The sequence below is a fragment of the Temnothorax nylanderi genome, unplaced genomic scaffold (genome assembly GCF_030848795.1).
Source record: "Temnothorax nylanderi isolate EJ_2023f unplaced genomic scaffold, tnyl_v1.0 TNYL_tig0057_pilon, whole genome shotgun sequence".
Lineage (NCBI taxonomy): Eukaryota > Metazoa > Arthropoda > Insecta > Hymenoptera > Formicidae > Temnothorax > Temnothorax nylanderi.
In genome coordinates, this window is record NW_027249119.1 from 271,158 (window position 1) to 297,829 (window position 26,672).

A 26,672-nucleotide genomic window follows, 5' to 3' on the forward strand; every position below is an offset into this window, starting at 1 on the left:
TTATTACATTATTAATAAATGTAAATATTTTAAGACGATTTTAAATGTAAAAAAATACCATCTAGGTAGAGGACAGGAGGGCAATTACATGAAAAGATAACACGACAACCGATCATATATCAAGGCGATTCATGCCGCAGGCGCGACGCGCTCGAATCTCGAATTCGACGAAAGTTTTCAACCATTTGGAAATCACTTTGAAATCCTCATTGACGGTTTGCGCGCGAACTTCTGCCCGCGTCTGTGTCTGTGACAGGCGATAGGCGATCTTTCAGCTTTCACACTCTTCCGTAAGATGAATCAGTCGGAAAGTACTACCAGACCGGGCAGTAGCAACGTCATGTATACCCCGCGTACGCCGCGAATGCGTCAACGACAACGGTTCGATTTGAGCACTAAACCGGAAGAGGACGGACTCGATGGACTGGAAGGTACAACGTGCTTTTTCGTATCGGAGAAGAAAAAACCTAGAGAGCGGATGTAAAACGATGGAATATATCACAAAAAGCTTGTCCTTCTGACGAGTTGTCGTGTAGTCTGATTTTAGTATGTCAGTCAATTAGCCAGTTTTTAAATATTTAACGTCTTTGTTAATTCTATGCTTGAGAATACTGTATTCTCTTGATTTTACAAATAAATTAACTTTACAGACTTGATAGGCCAAACGTGGAACATTTATGCAGCGTCCGCTTTGTTTGGCTTCCAACAAGATGACATTCACTTCAAACGGTATTCAAAGAAATTGAGAGAAGAGGTTGCGAACACCTTGTCACATGAAAACGTAACTTACAGCGCCAATTTTTCTGTTGTGGAGAATATTGTCTCTGGACCAAATGAAGACCATCCAGCAATCAAGGTCCAATAAAAGAATAGATACATAATTTTAATTTTTGATCTCTTATTTAAGATCTTATTCAAACATGTACATTAGAAACGCAACACAAAATTCAAGGTTTGCTTAAAATATATTTTAGATTGAAGTTACAGCTGAAACCAATGATCGTGAGAAAGATGTCAAGAAACAGATCTACAAAGGGATATTATTATCCTGGAGGATAACACAGACCGAATCGAACATAGAAAATTCCATAAGATTGCCCCTTTTGCTGTGTCGTGGCACTCGCAGCTGTATGGATGCGGTGCACGCTATCATCGGTCGTATGTTTGATTGCTTGGTAATTGCGCTACCAGCTAACGAGGACGACTTAAGCTGGCTGATTCCGATTATAATTATGGCACCTAAGGAGGATCAACGGTTACTTTCCGGTGAAGTTCAAATGGAATACACAGTGCCAGAATTACCAGTTACAGATACCATTACAGTTAAATTTCACACTTCAGATCTGAGAAAGATATTATCAACGTACGAATGTTAACGTTTAATTGTACAAACGTGTCCAGTGTTATTTGTAGCATATGTTTTATACCGTTGTTTATTAATTTGCAGCATTACCAAAGATCAAGATGACAGAGTCAACGTATCTCTTGATCACGAACACATAGAAACGTTTTTTGAAGTCTTGCATAAGCAAATGTTAATGCTAGGAGGTTTGCAGTTAGGATTATGTACGCTGCATAGGATTAATCTACCTGGAATAACAATAACGGAGAATAGAGTGAGTTTTTATCTTATCTTTATTTTTTTTCTCATTTCACATCGAAATTGTCTTAAAATCTTATTGTTTATACATGTTTGTACAGTCCGTAACGTCGTTTTTTTTTATTTTTAGATGAAAGTAATGAACATGGAAATTATGAATAATATATTATTGTACTTCAATGACAAAGCTCTTGATATATTTCATACGGTGCATATTGATATATAATCTTTTCTTAATGTCTTGTGATACGAATAACATGGTTTAGGTACAGTAACAGTACGATCGTTGCAATAACCATTTACATTGCGTGTCAGTATTAAAAAAAATAAAAAAAATTTATATTTTTGCAAAAAAATCACACATGCGTACATATACTGTATCTTTGTCAATATAAAAAAAATACATGTATATACTTCAGTTCTACATTATTATATGAATTGTTCCTTTGAATTCGTCATTATAACAAACGAGTCTTTAATTTACACCTTCAACACCTTCTATTTCCATTACACCTTCAACACCTCCTATTTCCATCTGTAAAATTAAAAAAAAGAGCATATTTAGAAAACCAACATATACACAAAGTCGATATTCGTTATACAGAAACTTACTGCATCGGTAACAACGTTGTCCTTTGTCGTATCCTGATTACTCTTGGCCTTTACTTTTTGCATGTAATGTTCAAAATTTATGTAATCGTCTGGTTTCTGGTCAAGTGGTGAGGATACAGATATTCCAAGTACTTCAGGTAACATAAAAGGTTTTAACCACGTCACAAGTGGGGTAACTCCAAACGTATATAGTGCTCTGCGATGATAAAATAGAAACCCATCCAAAGGCTGTAGTTCATCATCAAGATTCATCAAAGCTGAATTGAAGTCTGAGTTGAAATCGATATTTTGCAGAGTTAAAATGGGATATTTATTTGTATCAGTGTTACGTTCTTTGAATTCTGGTGTTTCTTGAAACTTATTCTTGATCCAGAATAGCCTGAACTCAGCCTAAAATAATATATTGTATGTGTATATACATACAAAAAAAAAATATATTTTTTTTATTTTGGTTATAATTATTGGAATTTATCTTAATTATTTTACGAATGTAGATTAATTTAACAAGTTAGCAATATATATGTATATTACCTCGCAATTCGTGAATGGCAATAGACTCCAAAACACCGCGTCTAATATATAAAAGAGTTTTCGACTCTTTATCCATATACAATCTACAGCAGCACATTGATGTGGGTCACTATCAGGATATCCACCTGGAAGTGCTGAAGGAAAGACACCATGAAGCCTGCCTTTTCTAGAATACGCTCTTGTTTCACCCTGATTCAAAATTATTAGGATAATTATTATACATTTAATGGATTTCTTTAATACTAATTTAAATATAAATTTCAAATATGACATTAAATAAATATCAAAAGAGACAAATCGATACCCAGCCTGAGATCAGCCTAACACGATTTCCTGTTGGACATGGAATCATAACCCAGTTTTCAGTTAAATCTTGCGGCACATCTAGCATCCATTCTGACAGCATCATTCGATTAATTGTGGACTCTTTTGGAAGAGCCCTGTAATACCACGAATGGTTTCCCGCTCCCACAGACTCGTTTTTTGATTTAGAATACTCTTGCACTATACCACGTGCAGCGTTAACTGCTTCATCTCTATGTCTATAAGAATCATAAAATAGCATATTATATTTGTTTAAAATAATAGAACAAGAAAAAAGATGAAAAAGAAAAGCCAGTAGAAGAAGCTAGTGAAAAATTAAGTGTAATTACATATAAATAATTTATAGCAATGACGGGTATGGTTAAAGGCATAAATTTTGAACGTTTTGACTTCAATATAGCTAAAACAAAAATTAAATTAATCATTTATTTTCATTGATCATCTTATTAAGAAGTATTTTTCAATATTTTCGTCAAGTTACATTTTTTATTAACACTTATTAGTGATTCTTTTTTCAATATATAGGGGAGACCGGGGCTAAGCATACCGGGGCTAAGCCGAGAATATTTAACATATATATCTTATCGCAAGTTATTCTTTTATATGGATTTTCTATACATTGCATTTATCTATTAGTTTCTTTTTAAGGTACACATTTAACAATAAAATATTGTTATATATGAATCTGTTATACATACTTCTTCTGATGTTCTAATAATCGTTTGCGTCTTTCTTCTTGAGGTGTACTGTCATCAATTTCTAACTTAATATTATCCTTTTTTATGCGGTTTTTGTAAAATTGCCTACGGACAGCTTCCCTTTCGTCACACTCATTTTTATCCTCGCTTTTGTTATCGCTTATGTTATCGCTTATATTATCGCTCGTGTTATCACCTTTATCGCTTATATTGTTGCTCATATCGTCGTTTGGTAATTCCACTATGTCCATTTCTACTATGTCCACTAAATACCTGAAACAACAATAGTTTCTTGTTTCAACAGTCGATGTAAACGACAAACTTGTACTTATCTTTTCAAACAAGTTGGTCTTAAATGTATGTCAATTAACAGAAATTGAATAAATACACTCATCCCTCGATTTATGCGGCAATTTTTATATGCAATTTTTTATATGGTAAATAATTCCTCCATTTATGCAGCACTTTTTGAGATCTGAACTTTACACGGTCAGAAAATATATCTTCCTATCATATTTATTAAAATTATATATTAGTGAATCAAAAGTTCTCACTTGTTTCTTACTTATTGCATTATTCTGATCTTTTTTTTTTAGTTTACTTGTGCAGAGTATATTAAGCTTATCCCCACAAGTGATAACAAATTTACTTTTTTGCACTTTGTGCAAATTAAAGCAAAATAAATGTGAAATAAATTTTTGACACAGACTTTTCTCTTACGTTCTTTTCTTTTTGTGCTAGCAGTCTTTATTTACGCGATTCTCAACCGCATAAAAAAAATCATGTGGAATAAATACTCTCTGTAAATCGAAGGACGAGTGTACAGAACGTCACTGAATGATGAATAAATAATTTTATCTTTCCTTGTATTATTGATAAAATCGCAAATATTTGAAATACCTGAAAATATGTAAAATATCGAAAAATGATAAATCTATTGACAAGAATGTTGCAATAGTTTTACAATACGCTAGTTATACTTACTTTTATGTAAATAAGACGTCTCCGATTGTTGAAACTGCTGTTAAAATTTTCCAACACGTTCCTACACGTGTCTCACCGCCAATATCCTTCTCATCACACAGCACAGTAGAGAATATCAAAGCTTTTATCAATTTCTATAAACTCACATGTGTTTCTGCGTACTGCTGCGTACTGCTCAAACATGCTCATCGTGCTCATCCGTTGGAGATGTCATTTGTCGCAGGGTATATAAATGGTATCTGCACTATCTGCACTATCTGCACAAGGGTGCGGAAACGCTTGCCGCGCGCAGCAAGAAGCGATGTGGTAGCAGAGAGATCTCTCTGGTGGTAGCCATTGCAATAAACTTGTGGTTCTTACGGAAAAACGGCATGTTGATTGGCTACTGCTAATCGTTTTTTTTTTTTTTTCAAGCGTTTTCTAAAGCCCGGTGTCCACGATGCTAGAACTGTGTCCAAGTTTCGGTTTAAGCCAATGAAACTGCTACTTTTCCTGAAGAGCTGCAAGTTGATTGGCTTAAACCGAAACTTGGACACAGTTCTAGCATCGTGGACACCGGGCTTAACCATCGATCCACACCAAATTTTCGCCATTTTCGGCCGAGCTCTCGCAGTCGCAATCTATGTAGATTAATGTAATCTGTGATTTTCTCCGGACGGAGAGATTCGTTTTGTTGAAATAATTATATTGTTATTAAAGTTTTCTGGAAATTGTTGAGTTAGAGTAATAAAAAAATTATACAAATATGCCTACATACGAAATGCCATTGTTGCTACGTATCATGAAAAAGGTATCGTGCTGTAACGTATAGGTTATGTTTTTCTCATCTCGGAAATAATAAAGATAGTTATGATAATCGTATGCGTGATATAATTTATTATTTCGTACAATAATACGTACGAATAACGTCAGATCTTTATCGGTTAAGAAGTATATAAATTAATCAGTGAGTATTCGATATGTGCTTGTAGCCGGAATTGGTAGCAACTTTAAAGAGGACAGCCGAAACGATATTTAATACCGGTGGTTTCATCAGAAAAATTGAAAATTGTGGGGTCAAGACACTTCCATGCAAAACGAGTATACATGGACATGTTTATCACGAAGCAAAGTAATTATACTTATTAAGAATATTAATTACCGCATAATTAAGCTGGCTCTGAATTGAGACAAACCAAATGCAATTGACAAATTATCTCTTTATTATTATATACTCAAGCAGAAGTAAAATATACATGGACATATTTTGTTCTACTTTGTATTTCTTATGTTTCTTTTTTTTATATTTCCAGCCATTTTTTCATATATTTTGACGTACCGCCACAAGTAATTGATAAAATTGTAGATATATACCATAGAGATATCGATATCGTTAGATTAAAAATATTCAAACAAAGTGAACCAATTAACAAGGGATGTACGTTCCATGAAGAGATGTTACCACCACCGTACAGGTACGATTTGTAATCCTGCTTAAACGTACTTTGTAATGTGACTTGTAATGATTTGCAATCAATATCCTATTTCTTATTTGTACAGGCCTGGCGTCCAGAAACTGATGGACATGGCAAAGAAACAGCGTCATAATAAACACGAATTTAAATACAACACTGGATTGGATTATTATCCATTCAATAAATAACTGAATGTATAGTTGTTGTATTTCTTTTATTGCAGTATATCACACATATAGGACTTGAAATAAAGTATTTTAGAAAAGCCGAGCATATATTAAATATTTCGAAAAGAAGATTAGTCGATCTGACTTACAGGGTAGAAGAATATTAAAAATGTAACATACAATTGTACTTCATCATAAGTAATATTTAATATAAAAATCACTTATTGATGTATCGTTTATTAACTCATATCTCAGCATTTTATGAAAAATTATTATTTCTCTAACCAATATATATTCAATATATATTTGTACAAAATACTTAATATATAATTATATATAATTATCTCTCGTGCAACACAAATTTGTAGAATTATTTGATTGGATCGTAACTTGAAATGTTCAATCGCAATAGGCGCAGCTAGCCGGTAACTCCCTTCGTTGTATACAATATACTTTGAAACATTCAACAATTATAGTGGCTATCCGAGCTAACGCTAACGCACAATATTCTTTGTTCCTTTGTATTGTGTAAGAATGTTTGTGTATTTTCTATCCTGAGAACTACACAGTCGCATTGTAATTCGTGAAATACAATAGCTTTGAATACATACTGGTAATGTATGTATATTATACGTAAGTAAAAAGGATTCACTTCGAATTGTCATAGAATCAAGAAACGAAATATAAAATATTACGTATTTCTCGAAGTGCTCATTTCAACATACTTCAATATAACATCGTATATTGATTCTGAATTATTACGTGATAGATTTGAAGAAAAAGTGATAACGAAAAATGAAATTAAATAGTTTGTATTAATACGAAACAGGTACGGTTTAACCTTTGGATGCATGACCTAATAAAAATTTACAAAGACTCAAATAGCAAAAAATCAGTTTAATAAATCTTGGATTGAATAGATTTTTAATATCAAAACAGCTTAAGCTTTTTCTAAAAATTGTCTAAAAGAAGGAAAAGGTACTATCGATACAACTAGGATACAATAAAAAAAATAGCAAATGCTGTATCATCTGTATGTATGAAAAATCCTCGTTATGCGTCCAAGGATTAAGTCGTCCTTTTCTTAAGTTATCTTGTATCACTTTTTTAATTTGAAGAATCTAATATCTTTATCTTTTTATCTTCTGTTGTGAAGATATCTTACGCACCAGTATACTTTATTTTGGACCTCGTTAACATCTATTATGCGATATGCTACGTCTAAAGGAGTACTTGTTGCGGGAATAAAGGACAGAAGAGAGGTGAGAACAGAACGGTTTTTCCTCCCGGCGCGAATGCGGGAGGCAGATGTTTACATGTGTCTGGTGTTTCCAAAATTGATGCCGCTTTGATTGGCACCTTTATTACTGCCGTATTGTAGACTTATTACGCCTTGTCCGGCCCTCAGTTGTTCCTCCGTGAAATTGCGTACGTTCTTATCCGCTTCTTTAGGTCCGATGCTCGGTTTGCCGTAATTACCCGCCTGTAAAATTAAGTCTTATGGAATATCCAAATCGATATACAATATTTTCAAGATGTTATAAATTAAAGGGCAAAGTGCGTGTTAAAATGTGTCAAAACGCGTGATAAGAGCAAGGAACGATACCAATATGTAAATACTGATAACGCATCTATTTGTAGAGATGTATACAACAACAATGAGAGATAATGAATATTTGTATCAGGAAATTGAGATGTCTGCGTTACAGGCATAAATATAAATGATTTAACGCCCCTGTGATTAAGAATGATTAGCAATAAGATGTAGCATGAAAAATTTGATGCTCGTCTTCTTAAATAAAATTATATGTACAGACGGCGTCATTAATGCCTTCCTAGCTGTGTTCTGGGGATTTCTATAGTGCACGTTACATGTACTATGCCTTCAGGTGGAAGGCATTAATGACGCCGTCGTACATTAATTGATTATATGCTCTTCAATGAGAAGTTGATTCTATGTTACTCTTCTTTTTGAATTTTGAAATATTTGGTTAAGTCTGACAGACTTTACATGCAAGTTAAATAAGGTTTCCTGCTAACGAACTGAATAGCATATATTACTAGATTTAATTCGTAAAATTTTAATTTTCACACGTTTGTTATACAAAGATGTTTGATGTTCCAAGCAGTTTTGGAAAAAAATAGCTGCGGACTAATGAAGAAAATATTAAACATCGAAGTTTTAGCCACCCGGTATATCTGCGTTTGCGTTTATGGAATCGTACCTTCCTTCCAAGAGATTGTAAGCAAATAACTACGGAATTTAGATTCTGTCTTTCCCAGAGGTCTACGGTTTGGAAAGTCTCTTGCGGCGGTACACCTAATGACTTCGCAGCCTCCAGGAAGGCGTTTATATTCTCCATGCACTTGAAGGCCAGCGACGTCTTGTTAATTTTCTTCACCGAGCCCTCCTTGATGTCATTCACCAGCCTAGCGGAAAAACAAAGTGCGATTAGCAAAAGCATTTTTAGCCTTACCGTATTTTCGGTAAGGCTCTTCAAGCCGACCGCAGTTTTCCGATTTCTTCTTCAAATACCTGCAAAGCAGGATGCCGTCTTTTAGGATCTCGTAAAAGTTGTCCATATCACCGTTGGTGCTTATGTTTTCGCCGGTGATCGTTTTGATCCATTCCAGACATTCCTGCGCGAGCTCCTCGCTGTACTTGCTATTGATCTGTAACACGAAGAAATTCATGCGTTATATCCTCTGATGAAAGAAGAAATAGAGAAGGAAGGTGCCCCGTTTTCGAATTCTCGGGAGACGGCACGGTCAAAATGCTTCGGTGTTTTGCGAAGTAGCCGGTTAATTAATTATACGATGTTCCAGTGTACCAAGTAATGCATCCTGTAGGGATTGCGACAAGAGCATTGCCGGAGTCACTGACCTAATCCATCGCAGTATCAGTTTTGTTCCTCCGATCTTTCTTGTAATACAGATACCGTCTTATTTTTAGAAATGCAAAGAACAAGCGCAAAAAATAAACGAAGATGCGCAATCTTTTTTATAATAATATTTTTATTTTTATTATTAAAAGCACAATAATTTCTATATTACAAAAAGATGGAGATCATTCGTGTCATGTATTTAACATTAGAACTATAAAGCAATCAAAATGACTGATTTGTAATTTTTTTTATAACGGTACATTTTCTAAGGTTTTCCTCAGACTGAGGTGATTTTTATTGCAATATGTAAAGGATTAATGTCCATTTCTACCAATGCCGATTAACTTTAATCTCTCTTTTAAGAATTAGAAAAAAATAAAAAGTAAATTAAACCGAGATTAAAGTCAATCCGCATTGGTAGAAATGGACATAAATCGATCAATTACTTTTCTCTTTCATCCATTTTTTGTTTAAATATACATATAGTATATTTAAATAGTAGAAATAAAGATGTACATTAATCGTCGGTACTACGTGTTAATTGAATTTTAAATAATATATAATAATTTTTCAAAATTATAGAATCTATTTTTAAATAAATTTGCCGGAGAATCAATTATTAAATTTTAATTAAAATGAAATCGAATATTTTTTATGAAAAAGAGTGGGGCAACAATTAAATATTTCTATCCGGGCGGATGATTTTCCGCTTATATATGTATGATTGCCTAAAAAGGAGAGGTTTCTCTCCAAGCATGGACCGGCATTCATCTTCCGGCAGTATGCATATTCCGTTAGATATACGGTGCCTCGGATCGTGATGTACTTCGAGGGGACCAGTCATATAGAGGGTGTCCTACCACGCCGGCGTGTTTTCTTTCATCTATAAGTTTTCGATCGATTCTTGTAGGAAAAAATTTTCTCCTCTCTTTGTTGAATCTGCATTTTTAATACTCTAATTTCGGATTAAAATCCATGTGCAATTAAATAAGAAGAAATTAATTTATCTGCAGCGTTAAGGGTCGACAGGAGTAACACTACCGACCTCTGTCGGGTTGCTTAGCTGCGGGTCCGTATTTTATTTATTATAAATTTTTTAAGAGCCAAAATGGAAAATCCGGCTATGTACCGGGTTGCGGCTGATCTTACTGATTAAAACGAGCATAAGTTTAATGAGATTCGTTAATTAATTTAGCTAAAATTTGGGAAAAAACCGTTTCTAAGCATTTAACCCTAGAACGCACAACTGGGGTCGATTTCGACCCCAGGCGAACTTTGAACTACGCTCCTGAGCTAGCGAGTGACATTATCGACTCAGGACCTGAACCATAATTAATTTCAACTCTCTAAAAGTAGTGCCCGTTCTAGACTGGAGGATGATCCTACTCACGGCTCATCCTAGTGAGTAGTGTAGACGGATAAAAATCATTGATTATCCAGAACGGGCATAGAGGGCTACGTCGGGCGCAGCGTTAGTTGTTCGCTGGCAGTGATGCAGCACCGTCGCAAAGCGTGCGTGGGGTCGATATTGACCCCAGTTGTGAGTTGCCGTTTGTGTTTTGTCACGGTAAGCTAATTTTTGCTAGAATCAATATATTTAATGTATTATTACGTAATCTGAGCATAAATAGTCATAAATATTATTTAAGACGAAATATCACACAACTTAGTCGGTAAAAATCCCGTTGCCTATAGAAGATTGATATTTCGCAGAAAATGGCTGGGCGATATAATTTGAGACCCATATCAGCGCTCGCTGAAACTCTCAGAGCGACCGAGAGAGAACAAGCATCCGATATTCCTTCCGAGGAAGAAGATCATGCGGTGGAATTCAGTGGATCGGAGTCGGAGGAAGACGCTGACGAAATATCCGAGCAACCGGACGAAGGTGACTCTAGAGAACGTTCGAATCGTGGCCGAAAGCCAAGCATCATTCATGGAAAAGATGGCCACCGGTGGTATACGACACCGCTGCAACAATCCCAGAGCCGGCAAAATACTCCGGTATCTTATTTGCAAGGTCCGGTCGGTGAGGCAAGACGAGCCAGCACTCCTCTTCAAATGTGGAGCTTGCTGTTCCCTGATTCCCTCATTGAAAAGATTGTCCGTCATACGAATGAAGAAATTCGTCGTTATCGGGATTCGCTTGAAATCGATGATGATCGAGATCGCACGTATTCCGAAGTTGGAATTGTGGAAATCAAAGCGTACATCGGCTTATTGTACTTTTCGGGTCTCCAGAAGACATCGCACACCAATCTTGAAGATCTATGGAATCCCGAATACGGCTCCATAATGTACCGATCAACGATGTCGCGTAATCGGTTCTCGGTAATTTCGAGAAATTTACGCTTTGACGATAAAACCACAAGGGCTGAGCGAAGAGAAACCGATAAGTTCGCTCCAATCCGTGAGCTGTGGGAACAATTCATATCGAATTGTACAAAATATTACAATCCAGCCTCGTACTGCACAATTGACGAACAATTAATTTCTTTTCGCGGACGATGTCCATTCAAAGTGTATAATGGCGCCAAGCCCGATAAGTATGACATAAAGATCGTTATGCTAAATGACTCGAGGACGTTATACATGTTCTCTGCTGAGCCATACGTGGGAAGAGTCACGACTGAGAAAGGGGAGAGTGTCCCATCTTATTACATCCGGAAGTTGTCACAGCCGCTGCACGGAACGAAAAGGAATATAACATGTGACAATTGGTTCTCGTCAATACCAATTTTTGAGAAGATGCTGACAGAGCATTCAATCACGATGGTCGGAACACTTCGAAAAAACAAACGCGAAATTCCCGGCCATTTCCGAAGCGCAGGACCTGTGCCATCGTCGAAATTCGCATTTGATGGGAGAATGACTCTGGTGGCCCACACTCCGAAACGAAATAAAATCGTCATATTGCTCTCGACCTTCCATGATTGTGCAACAATCAATCAGGAGACTCAAAAGCCGGAGATAATTCATTTTTATAATACAACAAAAGGAGGTACCGATTCATTCGATCAAATGTGCCATGAATATTCGACGGCTCGAAAGACTCTACGGTGGCCCATGAGGATATGGCTGGCGATGCTTGATCAAGGAGGAATTAACGCTCTTATCCTTTACAACTCCAACGCTAATCTAGAGGCTTTTAACAGGAGGCAGTTCCTAAAAAATCTAATAAAAGCCCTAGTGGAGCCGCACCTGCGAGCAAGACTACAATTGCCCAATTTTCGTCGTGAGCTTCGTTTCAACATCCATACGATCCTTGGGCAAGGAAAGAGGCCCGTGAAACAAGTCGGCCAAAAGAAGCGCGCAAGATGTGGCTTGTGTCCCAGGGCACAGGATCGCAAGGCTCAGATGTATTGCGAAATGTGCCACCGAGCCGCCTGCGAAGATCACAGAGTTGTCTTATGCTGCGATTGTGCGTGATGCGACTAAATAAGTATTTTTCATTTTTTTCATATTTTTTACTATTTTGTATCAAATAAAAATAAAATAATACTTAAAATACAATTTTTTATGGCTTTTTCATCGACTTTTTTCATATTTCAACTTTGCGAATTTCTTCATTTTTATAGTCCCAAATAAATATACTTTTTGAACAGAACATAGCGGTGACAATTCTTTTCCAATAGTCTAATGTGTCCTCTTTAAAACCCCGTTTGAATTTTGAAAATCGGTTGATTACAAAAAAAGATACAAATTTTTGTTTAAAAAAAGAGGTTTTTGCTGATTTTCTGCATTTTTCGGTCTTTAAATGAATTTTTCACTAACTAAACTTGAGTAAAATTAAATTTATCGCATACCATTCTCTTCTTTATTAAAAAACGAAGAAATTCATGTACTATTAAGGCCCTTTATCTCTGTAGGACCGGTTTTACGATCAAAAAAAGCGTGGGGTCGATATTGACCTCAGTTATGAGTTAAAAGGTAAAAAAAGGTAAAAAAAATGACTTGTGCGTTCTAGGGTTAATTATAATAATATACTACATGTCCGGCCTCCCTGGCGACTAGTATCCGCGCGAAAGTGTTTTTATAGCGGATGCTGTTTCAGATTTTTGGTGCATCGCTTCACAGTGACGCACCAAATTCGATGCCAGCCCAAAACTATTTCTGCGGCGTGTTTCCTCTGAAAACATTATCGCTCATAAAGAGCATAGACGCGTAATGTAACATCCTGATGTATTCTATACAAAGGGGCACATTTCAAGCGTTTTCTTGACAGATATCATCGTTCAAATTATTAACATTGTACAACATAACTTCACATAAACGTCTCTTGGTATTTTGTGAAAAATAATTAGCGATATAGCCAGAATATGAATTGTATGTTTTCGCTACTCTTGTTTAAATTTAATTTGTATTTCTTTACAAGAAAAATATTGATGTACATATATCTCATAATTTATAGTTATCAGTATAGATTCTGTTGCGGTGCATCGAACGTCGGCAAATGCCGTGGACAATGCCGTGACACGAATCTCGTGCAGAGTATTCTCTCTCATGTTCGTTTACTTTCACCTGAGACGTCACCCAGACTGCCAGGGAATTAATTGGCATTCAACTTGCTCGTTCGAAACTTCCTTATACGTACACGTTAAGTCATTTAACGATTTCAACAGTTTCACCGACAGCTCTCGGAGCAAATAAGGATACTGCATAAGTTGAGTATTTAATACATCTAGCAAATTTAAGTCTCCCATAATTGTACCTATTCTACACCTATTCTGTATAATATATCAACTTATTGAAAGAATTCTTTCTAATATTATACTTAACATTTTTTAATGCTTTATGTCGTTTAAAAAATATAAATATCTCTTACAGCATAAAGCTACATATCTTTTGGTTCAGGCTTGTATTAATTTTAATTAAATTACTGAAAATAAAAAACTTTTCTTTAACTTGCTTATTCGAAACTTCCTTGTATATTTTAAATCTAACGATTCAATTATTTCACTGATAGCTTCTCAGATCGAGAAGCAAATAAAGGTATTGTAAATTAAATCTCTAATATATTTAACAAATTTAAATTTCTTGTTTTCTATTGTACTCTATGTAATATCAACTTATTAAAAAATTCCTTCCTATTATATTTAACACTGTTAAATGCTTTATATCGTTTACAAAATATAAATATTTTACGGCATAAAGCTAAATATCTTTTGGTTCATGCATAAATAGCCTGCATACATTTCTAAAATTATTAAAGATAAGACGCTTTATATTTGATACAATTTTAAAGTTTTAATTTCGTAAAAAAAAAATCACTATATGCGATTCGGTTAAAGTCTACACGCAGTCGTTTACTTTTGTACGCGTCCCGCATAGTTGCACATTCCTCGACGATTATCGGAGCGCTTTCTTTTAAAGAGTACCCGTCGCGATACCGCGGTCACAATGTGGAACGCGATCGCTTCTATATTTAGGCATTAAGTAAGCGCACGATAATTTCATTAACGTGAAAAGAGAGTGACAAGCGAGAAGCGAGGGCTTTTAGTATACGCGCGAAAGGCGTGTGACACTTTGGATCGCGTGCTTTTTTTCTGAAGTGACGATAACGGTGGTCGTCTGCCTTGTGTTGAAGCCACCGCCTAACTTTACGCGATTAAATATTTCATCATCGCTAAAAAGATTTTATGGCATTGTTTACTTCTGAAATGTCGTGATATTATAAATTATGATATTGTGAAGTAGATCGATAATGAGATACACGCAGCTGTCTTTAATAAGAGGCTTTAAATATTTCGTTGATAAAGGAACACGTTCTTTTAATATAATAATCTTCTTGTGGAACTGTTTTAATGTTACAGTAAAGGTAATAAAATATAGGATTCGATATAGGAAAGCAATATTCGTATTCTAAGTTCGCATAGTGACAATTCTCTGTACATATGTGATATCATCGGATAACTGTCTATCTTTCTCTTATCAATATCAAGGTTGTAAAGCTTGTAAAAATAATCAGTAAATATGTTATAGTAAATTAAGCCGGAGAGTAATATTCAAAAAGTAAAAAAACAAACGTAATAAATTTTTTGAACAATTTTTTTGTTAATTCCAGTACGTATTATACAAATTTCTTACTTTTTTCTCAATTTGCGAGTGATTAGTTTGACTTTTAATATATCAGACGTATAATGTATTAGAGGAACTTTTGGTAAAAGCAAAAGAGTTCGTAATTACGAAGCAGAAACAAGAGAGTCGCGGTAGAAACTTTAGAAACGCTAACAAGAATACCGTGTAGTTTTTAAAACGCCGACGGTCTAATCTGTGACAAGGCTTTATCTCGTAGAAAGCGTTGTACAAATAATTCGACTCAACGACGCGATTAGAAGCAACAGCTATCGTATCAGGTTCCAAGAGAGGGACAGAGGGGGAGGAGGGAGTGAGGGAGTATGTCGTAGCCCTTATACCAAGACGGACAGCAAAAGGAGAAATATAGAGAAAGGGTGTGACGCGAAGCTATACGGATGCCTCCTCTCGGCATACCGTACGATCTTGAGTCCCGAGCTCTCTCTGAACAGGCCCCCTAAAGCACGAAGGGCGTGGAGGGCCCCCATAGAAATTATGCGAGGGTCACCCGCGTGGTCGCATCACAAAGGTGCGCTGTCACGAAATTTATAGATGCATCCTAAAGCTGCGGAGGAAATTTATGCTCTGTCGTATAAAATCCGTCATCATTATTAGAAGGCTCAAAATCGGTTCACATAAACGTGAAAGAAAACCGGCTTTTTTGACTTTTCGGAAACCGGCTTTTTATCCATCGTTGCGCTTGAATATTTCAAAATTTACAGCAGTCGTTGGTAGGTTGCACTTATAGGTATGAAACGGTATGAAATGTACGGCTTTTTCGTGGACTGAAAATATTCCGACAATCAATTAGCAACTACGAAAAACTGCATGATGTGAAATCATGTTGCAGCTGGATAGCAGGCATTATGATTAGCGAGATTTGCAGGATTTATCAAGATTATATATTGTATCATGATTGCGTGTAGATTAGAACTTTTTCGTATGAAATGGGAGCGAGGTATCGACTGATTTATCAAAAGATAATTCTCACTTGATTGTTCTACGTAAGTGATTTAAGTACTTACGTATAGATAATTATCAAAGTCCATGAACCGGTAATTTTGATCTTCTTAAATCTCAAATTTTGGCGACGCAAATCATAATTTAGAGAAGTCAATTTAATAATTCATATGAGCATTAATATTTTGAATATTTAATTTAGTATAATATTTCCGAAAACATTTAAATTGCCATTTACTGTAAATCGCAACTCGTCGCGTCGCGTAAAAGAGTAACGGTCGGTCTCGCTCCGCGTGTATTTGGCGCGAGACACTACCGTGTCTCTTGATACATGTGAATGTAAATTTTTAATATTAAATGTATATCTTTAATACTAATTCTATTTCAAAGGATCAAAGTAAAAGGAAAATATATATGTATTATAAATTCTAAATATAATATGACATGATAATTTAGCTGGCATATATCTTTTAAAAATATTCAGTTTAATTTTAATTGAATCTAATTGTAACTTAATCTAACAAAATTCATATTATGGTATATTTATTTATAGAATAAGGAAAAGTTTTTACAGTTGTTACAGTGTTCCACATTGAAAAATTAATATGCGGGCTTGACTTTTTCTAGCTACGTCGTTAGCGCGATGAGAGTGCGAAATGCTCGCAATTAAAAAATTACCATTGGCGTTTCCGCCATGTGCCTCCTGTAGCTACGACATTGACGCTGTGTAATGATATGCTCACACGTTCACGGTCGCGAGAATTAGATCAGAGGCATATGCTGCTGTCAATGAAGCACAGGCCAGATTGAACAAATTGCTATGTCGCGATGAGTCGAGTCGTTTTATTTGTTAACTAGACTGATCGTAATCTTTCCAGATGCTTGATAGCCAACTCAATATCGAAACGTCTTAGTTGCAACCAAGCTAAATTATTATGTGTGTGTGTGTGTGTGTGTTAAATTATTTAGAATTTATAATACATATATACTTTTCTCTCATTTAGATCCTTCAAGAATGCTAGCAGTCGTAACATGCGAGACTTGTGATTTGCTAACCATGTTAATCCTCTCTCTAAAGGAAGAGCTCGTGTGTTGTCCTTAAAAGGTGCAGGCTCGTTACGAGCGATCGAACTTATCGTGAATCGATGCGACACGTATACGCATTACCGGCAAAATTGTTGACCCACTTTGTAAGGTCGATCAATTGCATAATCCTTACGCGGCTTATTCGCATATACGTGCTTCTCGAGGAGTTCTTAAATGTACGCTGTAAGCGAAGGTTGCCCGGTTGCTCTTGGCCGTATAAGGACCTCTAAGCGCGAAGAGAGCAGCCAGTTTCAAAGAATATCGCGGCTCCGCGTGTCTTGAAGGATGATAAAAAGAGCATGTTATTCTGCATTGCATGATAAACTGCTGTTATTAAATAGAATCATTCTCTTTTTTGTTACTTTAAAATAGAAATCGAATATTTCTAGATTTCTTTTCTGACATATTAATCATATAGTTCTTTTTTCATTACTTTTCGGATTATTTTAAATTTACGTAGACTATGTATCAGAATGTAATCAACGATCGAAGTCCATCATTAAATGGAAACTGTTAAAATCTTAATTTAAACCTATTGAGCAATATGGTGAAACATTCTTGGTTCGTGTATCTCAGTATATCTCAGTATAATAAAAAAGGACAAATACACACAATCTCTTCTTGTTAATCAAAAGACAATGATAAAAATACAGTTAGCCAGCTATTCCGTTAAATTTGGAAAAACTATTTTAGTTCCTATAAGTTGTAATATACCTTACGTGTTTCAAATTGATTGATCATGAGTTCTTTCATTAGAATTAATCAGTAATTATTTATCAGATTGAATAGACTTCAGATGTGATATATTTCACGGTCCGTTGCTAAATGCCACTTAATTGCTTCTTGCCTGTAAAGAACTTTCAAACGAGACGAAGCTCGCTTCGTTAATTCATTACGGATTATGCTAGTATAAGCTATATAAGCAACAGACATTCGATAGATACATTTAATTTCGTATTTATGAATTATTATGGAATCCATAATTCATATATACCATAACATTATTACCGCAAATCACAGTCTGACTTATTTGTATGCAATTATGTAATTCAATCGGTATTAAAATTTGGTACCAAGTCACGCGAAACTGACTCGATTAGTTAACCGTCGATGTATTATTCTGACTCGACCTACGTCAGAATGTGTAAGTGTGTGTACACAAGTTTCCATACAGTCTGGTCATTTAAGAACTTGAATACATATTGGGATATTCATCATGGCGATTCACAGAATAACGTCATCTTTAAATTCACTCGCGAACAAGAGTTTATAAGAAACTGCATTCTCGCTTCGTGTATGAATGAGTAATAAGAAAACGTGCGAGGGTCAGAATTCAAGGCAGCAAACGTGCGTATATATATTTTATAATTTTTATTCGATGTCTTTTAATTCTCAATATATTTCCGTTCCAAATATTCTTTCTCTATAAAATATACATTAAATATATTACATTAATTTGTTCAATTATTAGTTATAAATATAAAATATGAATAGAAACAATTTCGTATTACAGGGATTTTTGTGCACGATTCTGTCTCAATTGTACGAGCTCTCGCAAGAATCATGGGAACCCATAGTCACTAATTGAGAAGAATGCAAGTAGGCCGAAACGAGGGGTTCCTGCCGAGGTCACAGTGAGCTCTTCGAAACTCGGTCATTCTGTGCTCTCGATAGTTTATTCACAGTTCCATCACAATCAACGACGATGGATTATATAGCCAAATTATTCATGCAATCGCATCAAGTGATGAGTTTATGTCACAGAAAAGCAGATCTTCAAATGAATAGTCAAGAGTGCATTAAGGATATCCGGATGCCTCATTCACGTGCAATTCTTGCATTGGAAATCAGTATACAGTAACGAGCTAACTAGAAGGAATATCGTAATATCGATTACGTGATACAGAATTTATAGTTTTCTTGATTTGATTTCTGCAATTTATTTCCACTTTTATTAGTATTCTTGCAATATTCATTTACAATATTTTAAGACTTTTCAAGACATAACTTCTGTTTTTCTTTCTACTTTAATTATCGATAAAACTGTCTCTTTTCGATAATTTTCTAAGACACATTTAAATTTAAAATTTTAGAATTGACTTTAATATATCATTAAATTTTTTCGGAGAAATTATACACGCAAGTTAGTAATATTTGCGAATTTTATTTTTCTTTATACATTTCGTCATGTCGCTTTAAATTTCCGTTTCGTCAGTTTGGCCTAGTTTAAGATTAACTATTAAGTACTTTTTTTTCCCTTGCACATAGTTCGAATTTAACGATCGGTGTTCAAATAAAGTTGTTACATACGGGAGTGGCCGAGTAATCCACTTGGAGGGAAAATGTTTACTCAAGTATACGTATAGTAAATAAAGTATACGTGCGAAATATTCGATAATTAAAACTGTCTGCAGGCTTTTATGTCATCCGGCGGTAGTATGACATAAGAAAGAAGCTATGCTGGAATGAGTCACAATGTGGAGAAAGTTTTCTGATAGGATGAATCGCGCGATCTGCGTTACGTTTTCGTAATACTCTAATCTGTCCATCAGAGTTAACTTTGTGATTAAGAGCTTCCTCTAACGACATCGTTTCCTATAGGTAAACACTTATGTATTCTTTTAAGCAAGCTTGGTAAGACATGTAACAAAATTTAAATCAGATGAAAATGTTCATGCATAAGTAATGAGTAATAGTTAAAGGGTTAAAGGTTTTATGTTTCATTCATATTGATTAATGAAAGCCAATATGCTCATAAGATATCGTGTCATATGAGCCAAGGCCACAATTACATAATGTAAATTATAATATTCTTTCCCTATATTTCCCTATATTAATGTTACGAAGGAGAGAGAACAGGGAGGAGGATAAAAGGAATGGGCAAAATGAAAATGTGAAATCGTTTTATCTCCTAATTCCGATCATGTAATGCACTTTCGAAGTATCAAATCGTACGCGATAATACTTCTATCAGCTCTAATACCTCTCAAATGAGTCGAGTGCGATTACGGCATTCTGTGAATTCATGATTCGATTTACTTGATAGGATTAATCAATATATTACGTCTTGGTTGGCTAATATTTCGAAGATGAGTCATCTTCGTCGCATCAGAGTAATTAATCCGACATGCGTTGCTTATATACTTATAAATATATACTTAAAATTATATTATAATTATAAGTACATTTATGTGTTGTTTATATATATGCATTGAATATTATAAGTGTATATTTATATTATGATTTTGCACATGAATAGAATACATTGTACAGAATACCTTCACACAATTTCTATCATCTACGTATTGTTTAACCAAATTGATCAAATCTTTTCTTAGAAAGCATCAAGAAATATATAGTATATTAATAACAACATTTTTTAATTGTAAGTGACCAATAACGGAGTTACAGATATACAAATCAATTGACTAAACACTTTGCCTTCTTTTACTTCAATAAAATTTTAATTTTTGATTTATTATGATCTTCATGATCTTTTGCATGAAAACATTGTCCACAGATTGTCAAATAACTATTTGCTGTTCGCATAGAAAAATGCATAAGAATAATAAGGCGTATGCAAGAAAATCCTTATTCGTCATTATTCGCTCCTAAAACGGAAACCACTTTATTCTACTTCCGGCCGTTAATACAGATATCCTCTACGGGGATGAAGCATATCTATTTTTAGACTACGGATATAATACCACACATTCATCGTATGGTATTCGTAGAAAGAACTTCACCATCGGTGAGTTACCATGAAATCATATATATTTCGAAGAAGATTACTATAAAATAAACTAATAGTTGGAAATTAATTGCAATAAAAGAGACAAACGAATTGCAAGAAATATCTATCTGGAAAGTAAAAAAGTTATTTCTCTATCATTTCTCGCAAATAATGATAAGGCAAAAAGTATTGAAAAATGACACTTTGGGATAAATAATACATTAAAAGAGATCGATCTTTCGCGCATGTCACTTACAGACGCTAATTTCCGCCAATATTTGTTCTATGCAATACCGTAAAGTCACAAAAACGTATATGCCCGCGATGCAAAATTGCAATGCAGAATGCGCTGAAGTGTTTGGTCCACTCGACCACGATAGTAATACTAGCTGCGATATTCAAGGAGTGCTGACAAAGGCTGTGTCACGCCCGCGATAATATTCGCCTCCGTGTCAATAAACGAAAACGGTTTTTTATTTTTTAATTTGACCGTTTCTTTCAAGGAAAATATTCGCTCAAGATCGCGACGCCTGTGATATTATGAGCTTGGTGTCAGTCATTATCACATATAAGTATCTATTTCTCTGTGTTAGCTGATACAGACAGGCACATTGAACCCCCAGCAATTATGGGAAGTGGTCATGGCTCAGGGCTTTTAACTTATAGCGATAATTACGTGTCCAACGCTACCTTGGAATTATATTATGTGTCTTAGATTAGGCTGTATTTACGGATTTAATCATAACGTATTTTATAATCAACGTTCACGCCTGTTCTGTGAATTAATGATACCTTATCTATATCTTTTCTATATATTTTTAGCTATTAATAATAACTGTTAACAACATCTTTTACTATTACTAACTCTAATAATTTTCATCTAACAATAAGTAATATTTTTTGTTTCCGTTGTACACAGAGACATCATTATCTTGCTACATACTCACTGGATATTGTATCATGATATGCGATGAATAGATAACGATTTCTTACGAAATTGTATTACGCGTTAATGTTCCTTTTTCCATGTAAAAATTGTAATAAGAGATTGCAACATTCGTTCTATCTTCCTTTTTTAAAGTTAATGGATTTTGTAGAAAAACCAATCGCGAAAAAACATGACGAATTTCAAATATGAAATAAAGTTTGTTTTTTCCTTGCGAGACTTCTCGTATGGCAGTTCAAAATATACAGCGTCACGGTTAATCTTAATGCATACGTCGCGACGTTCTGAGACAAATGATTTCGTACCGGTGAAGTATAACGAGCTGGCTCGAACTGCATTCCGCAGACGATAAGCATATCTTGGTTCGTAATGAGTGCGAGCCTCCCCACAAACTTCGCGACGAGTGTCTTTAAGTATTCCGAATCGCAAAATATTCTCGCTTCAACAACTTCCTCATTCCCTCGTTAAAATGTAGTTTGTTTACGATTGTGATTAACTGCTAATTATCTTCAATCGTTTTAGAATATGTAAAAAAATTGCTAATTTTTCAGTTATAGACAAAGAATATATCTTGTAAAAATTGTATAATTTCTTTATCAAAAAAATTATAATACAATTCAAATGTAATTCGAGTAACTTAACGTATTTTTAATCTCTTCGCGAATTTTTAATATGGAATATCTATATTCAGGAAGAGATACTACTACAATAGTACAATAGCGTAAGTGTTGTGATAAATTCACGAGTTTATCAATTTCACAATAGAATTCAGGAAACCGTAGCTTGGAGGAAGGAAAACGATTGATAAAAATTCTCTACCCATGTATGCGGTAACATATTCAGTATATTTCTGTCCGGCATTGATTATTAAGTGCAAAGCTTCTATTTTTCTTGAGAAAGATTACGTGTACATGCTTCTAACCCCAGTACTTGAAGTATTCGATACAAGAATATTTAAAAAATAATCCAAGTTGAAGAAATTACCAATAAGGGAAAACTTTCTCATACATAAAAAAATGTGCTTCCTCATCATCATTAAATATTCAAATAATCTATAAATAAACAGATTAAAGCTAAAATATAAATGGCTCAAGTTAGAATAGTTACTTATTTAACGCAACTTCATGTACATTCGTAATTATTGCCCTTTTAAAAAATGCGCATAAAAATGTACGTAATATTTAAGTTATTAATTTGCTAAATACAACTCATCAGCTTTCCGTGAGAATCAGTTACGGAATAAATTTTACGCTTTGCAACGCCACAAAATTAATGCTATAAATTAGCACACGAATTTTCTGCAATGCCTCTCGAGGGGTAAGAGGTAAGGCAGTCGAACATTAGTCACGCGCGAAGGAAGATATGAGAACTATCGGGCTCTCATTGCGGAATAGCGCAATTTCGAGTGCGATATCGTGCTGCACAAAAAAATGCATGAGAAGGTACCGCGAAGAGAGAGAGAGAGAGAGAGAGAGAGAGAGAGAGAGAGAGAGAGAGAGAGAGAGAGAGAGAGAGAGAGAGAGAGAGAGAGAGAGAGAGAGAGAGAGAGAGAGAGAGAGAGAGAGAGAGAGAGAGGGGGGGGGAAGGGGCGCAGGACGAACGGCCGAAGAAGTGTACCATGGCCAGCGGGTTTCGCGAGGGACGCTCCCTTCTTCGGCAACTGGGTCTCATTTTAATTCCCCTCGAAAGAAACGACCGCGTAGCAGCTGTTGCCGCTTACGAAACGCGCGTGCATCGCTGAACTCCGCGGGATATCCGAGGTGAGAAAAGGTAATCGATTTTGCGATTCGGAATGAGAACACGCATTTTCGAAATGTACATGCGTGAAAATGCAATTTTTTCAAGAAAATAATAGTGTATTTGTATTGATGAAACTTAATTGTAATAACTTTTAGTCATTAAATTAATTAACGTCACGAATTGTAGGAACACTCGACTTCGATTCAAGTTTCGATTCAAGAATCGATCATTTCTTAATGGAAATGTCGAGATATTGAAGTGCATCGAAATGTCCTCTTCGAATAAAATCAAATTCTGGTGTTGCACGTGTCATTTTCGTTTTTCTCGATTTTAGTTCAATTCCGTGAGACATTTGCATCGAAATCATATGCGATTATTTATCGCGATTGTTCACATGTCGAATGCGTAACACAAAATTTACATAAACTACTTTTGCATCCTTAACATTCAAGTATGTTTGTAAAGTGGTTAATAGTTTTTCCCCGGAGAGTTTATTCTCTGTGTTCAGCAGATTATATAATAATGATGTTTCCGCGGAATTGCGGTATTTTGAACATGCTTCGCGTCTGAGGTAATTTTGTTACATAAAAAATATCAGTGACACATTATTTAACTTTATGTAATCATATATATTTAAAATTTTGTATTTCTTTAATCAAATTTTGCAAAATTATTGTATCGCAACGGTTGAGTTATTTTTTTGTGACACTGTAATAAATTGCGACACTCCATTTTCAATTAATTCTCGACGATTTTTCTCAAGAAGGACTTTATCGCCAATTATTTTCTTAAAAACTTTGCTTTGTACCGTACACACTCAAATGGAGACCATTTACTGAAGGACATTTGAATGAACATGATTTAAGTACATGGGTTTGTATCATAAAGTAACTTATGGCTGACGAGAATCGCTTCGTCTCGGAATCGTGAAACCGAGCGAATGTTAAAGCGCAGGTTTAAACACAGCTGCGAGATAAACGACACGCCTGCTTGGAGCTTAACACAAAGGTTCGCCAGGCTGGATTACTATGTCGCGAATTTTTGCCAACTGTTGCGCGCGTTTCCTGTTTCTCACTCGTGTAACGATATTCGAAAAACTGCGGCGCGTATCAAAATCGTCGAGAAGCGATCTAAACGGTAGAATTACATCTGGCTAAGAATTAAAATTGCATTAAGCGCGATATGTTAAATAAAAGGTTTGTTTAAAATTGTTTATAAAATCTGAAACAGTTTATTGTGCATTCCTCTAGTATTTCATTTTATTATTCATGCGAACTTCTTGGCGACCGATTTATCGGTACGCAGTTGGATAATGTAAACACGAGGTACGTGAACGAATGCGAGGATACGAATAGCGATAGTCCGCTTCGTTATTTACTCGCACATTGTGTTGGTATGTAAAGTCCGCATCTTTTTTTTGCAGTAACTGTACATTTGACAAGAAAATTATCATTACGAAAACGACACAGAGTAGAGCTGAGTAGAGCTACAACGCAAAAGATGAAGTTTCCCGTTTTTTTAAACACATTGTTGACTGGGCGTTTTATGCAGAAATGCCTGTGGCCGACTATTTTACATTTTAGAAACTTTAACGGGAACAAAATTTCGTTTATAATGTATAAGAGGGCAGAAAAAAACAACAAGTGAAAGATAAATCACAAATTTTATAATATAGACCTTATCAATTTTAATCCTCTAATAACTTTAATTTATCGATTTAAACTGTATGTCTGTTTAAACATGAGTGAACTCGTCGTTAATGACGTTCGGGAAACAAAAAATACATTGATACATTGATATATTAACACATTTTCAGTCAATAATGTGTTAACAACTGTGAAACAAAGTACAAACTACCGTAAAAAGTAAAGTGCAAAATGGTATACATAAAAAATAGAAGAGATTTACTATATCTTAGTCAAAATATTTTTGTGCTTGATTTTATTTCAATAAAATAATGATTACTTGATTTCTGAAATCAGCAAGATATAGAAACGATTGTTATTCTGCCATTTAAAATCGTAGAACGATGGAGTATAAATCATCGTAATTTAAAATATCGCTACATTTAGGTGACACTAATTTAGCATAACAATTTTTTTTACGTTAGCGACAGTCAACGCGAATGGGGCTCCCCGACATATCTCGCATTCCCACAGCTTCAACCGTCATCCCTGAATCATCTCCGAACTCTCCCCCATCCTATCTCGAAATAGGTCAGTGAGAACAAACATACATATCAGTGAGGGTTACGATAATTATAATCGACGTAGCGGTCATTACTTCAACGATGATATGCACTGGAGGACACATATAGCTGTCACTTCAATTTTATAGTGCTAATTAACTTGGCGATCGAGGGATGATCTAGCGTCGCAATTTATCCCAATTTGATCCAGCCACCCCGGCCAGACGATACCATTCACAGACGCGCATTTACCAGTTTACGAGCGGAGCCTGCGCGGAAATGCATCCCTCAGTAGGTCGAGTCCACGCCGTCCCGCGTCAAAGCGAAGGCAAGGGGGACGGGTGGAGGCAAGCGGGGAGGGTAGTTGTTGACTAGGTCAGGGTGGCAGAGATGCCAGCGACCGTGCGTACGTTGACGGGGGGAGGGCGACTCGACGCCGAGTTTTCTCACCTTTCTCTGAGCCTCCGCGGCGAATCCCGACTTGGCAGCTCGGTTACAGGCCATTTTTTTTTGTCGCCTTCGAGGGGCGCTCGCAGGACGGTGAAAATCCGAGAGGGGGTTAATCAGCCGTAACACGAGGGAACCCACGTTCACACTCCGGCGGACGCGACTCGACTGGCGGGAGACCGGCGACGGGACGACGGCGACGCCGGAGTCCGGACGCGACGGCAACACGTTCCGCCGGAGTT

The 26,672-nt window shown here is 35.6% G+C and overlaps 5 protein-coding genes across 7 annotated transcripts; 3 read left to right on the plus strand and 2 right to left on the minus strand.

The window, feature by feature from the left end:
* LOC139773088 (uncharacterized) lies at positions 1–2,018 on the plus strand. 2 transcript variants are annotated; one of them, XM_071707332.1, is made up of 5 exons: positions 14–431; positions 651–856; positions 975–1,363; positions 1,448–1,616; positions 1,731–2,018. In XM_071707332.1, the coding sequence occupies exons 1-5, from the start codon at positions 296–298 to the stop codon at positions 1,824–1,826; spliced, it is 996 nt and encodes a 331-aa protein (XP_071563433.1). In that variant the 5' UTR covers positions 14–295; the 3' UTR covers positions 1,827–2,018. The 2 variants fall into 2 exon arrangements, with proteins under 2 accessions (XP_071563432.1, XP_071563433.1); XM_071707331.1 differs by having other exon boundaries at positions 1–431; positions 1,448–2,018.
* Snup (snurportin-1) lies at positions 1,618–5,041 on the minus strand. 2 transcript variants are annotated; one of them, XM_071707329.1, is made up of 6 exons: positions 4,896–5,041; positions 3,766–4,038; positions 3,048–3,285; positions 2,744–2,932; positions 2,213–2,602; positions 1,618–2,135 (listed from the first exon to the last, which is right to left on the minus strand). In XM_071707329.1, coding segments are annotated over exons 1-6 (1,152 nt in total). In that variant the 5' UTR covers positions 4,898–5,041; the 3' UTR covers positions 1,618–2,075. The 2 variants fall into 2 exon arrangements, with proteins under 2 accessions (XP_071563430.1, XP_071563431.1); XM_071707330.1 differs by having other exon boundaries at positions 4,750–4,999.
* A 309-nt stretch (positions 5,042–5,350) lies between these two features.
* Positions 5,351–6,402, plus strand: Mrps6 (mitochondrial ribosomal protein S6). The gene is made up of 4 exons (XM_071707336.1): positions 5,351–5,539; positions 5,721–5,860; positions 6,042–6,203; positions 6,289–6,402. Exons 1-4 carry the CDS (start codon positions 5,495–5,497, stop codon positions 6,389–6,391), a joined length of 450 nt encoding a protein of 149 aa, XP_071563437.1. The 5' UTR covers positions 5,351–5,494; the 3' UTR covers positions 6,392–6,402.
* Chd64 (calponin 3) lies at positions 6,399–26,632 on the minus strand. Its single transcript, XM_071707335.1, has 4 exons — positions 26,434–26,632; positions 8,907–9,043; positions 8,596–8,800; positions 6,399–7,853 (listed from the first exon to the last, which is right to left on the minus strand). Exons 1-4 carry the CDS (start codon positions 26,485–26,487, stop codon positions 7,683–7,685), a joined length of 567 nt encoding a protein of 188 aa, XP_071563436.1. The 5' UTR covers positions 26,488–26,632; the 3' UTR covers positions 6,399–7,682.
* LOC139773136 (piggyBac transposable element-derived protein 4-like) lies at positions 10,501–12,768 on the plus strand. Its single transcript, XM_071707390.1, has 2 exons — positions 10,501–10,822; positions 10,969–12,768. Exons 1-2 carry the CDS (start codon positions 10,748–10,750, stop codon positions 12,682–12,684), a joined length of 1,791 nt encoding a protein of 596 aa, XP_071563491.1. The 5' UTR covers positions 10,501–10,747; the 3' UTR covers positions 12,685–12,768.
* Positions 26,633–26,672: the final 40 nt, after the last annotated feature.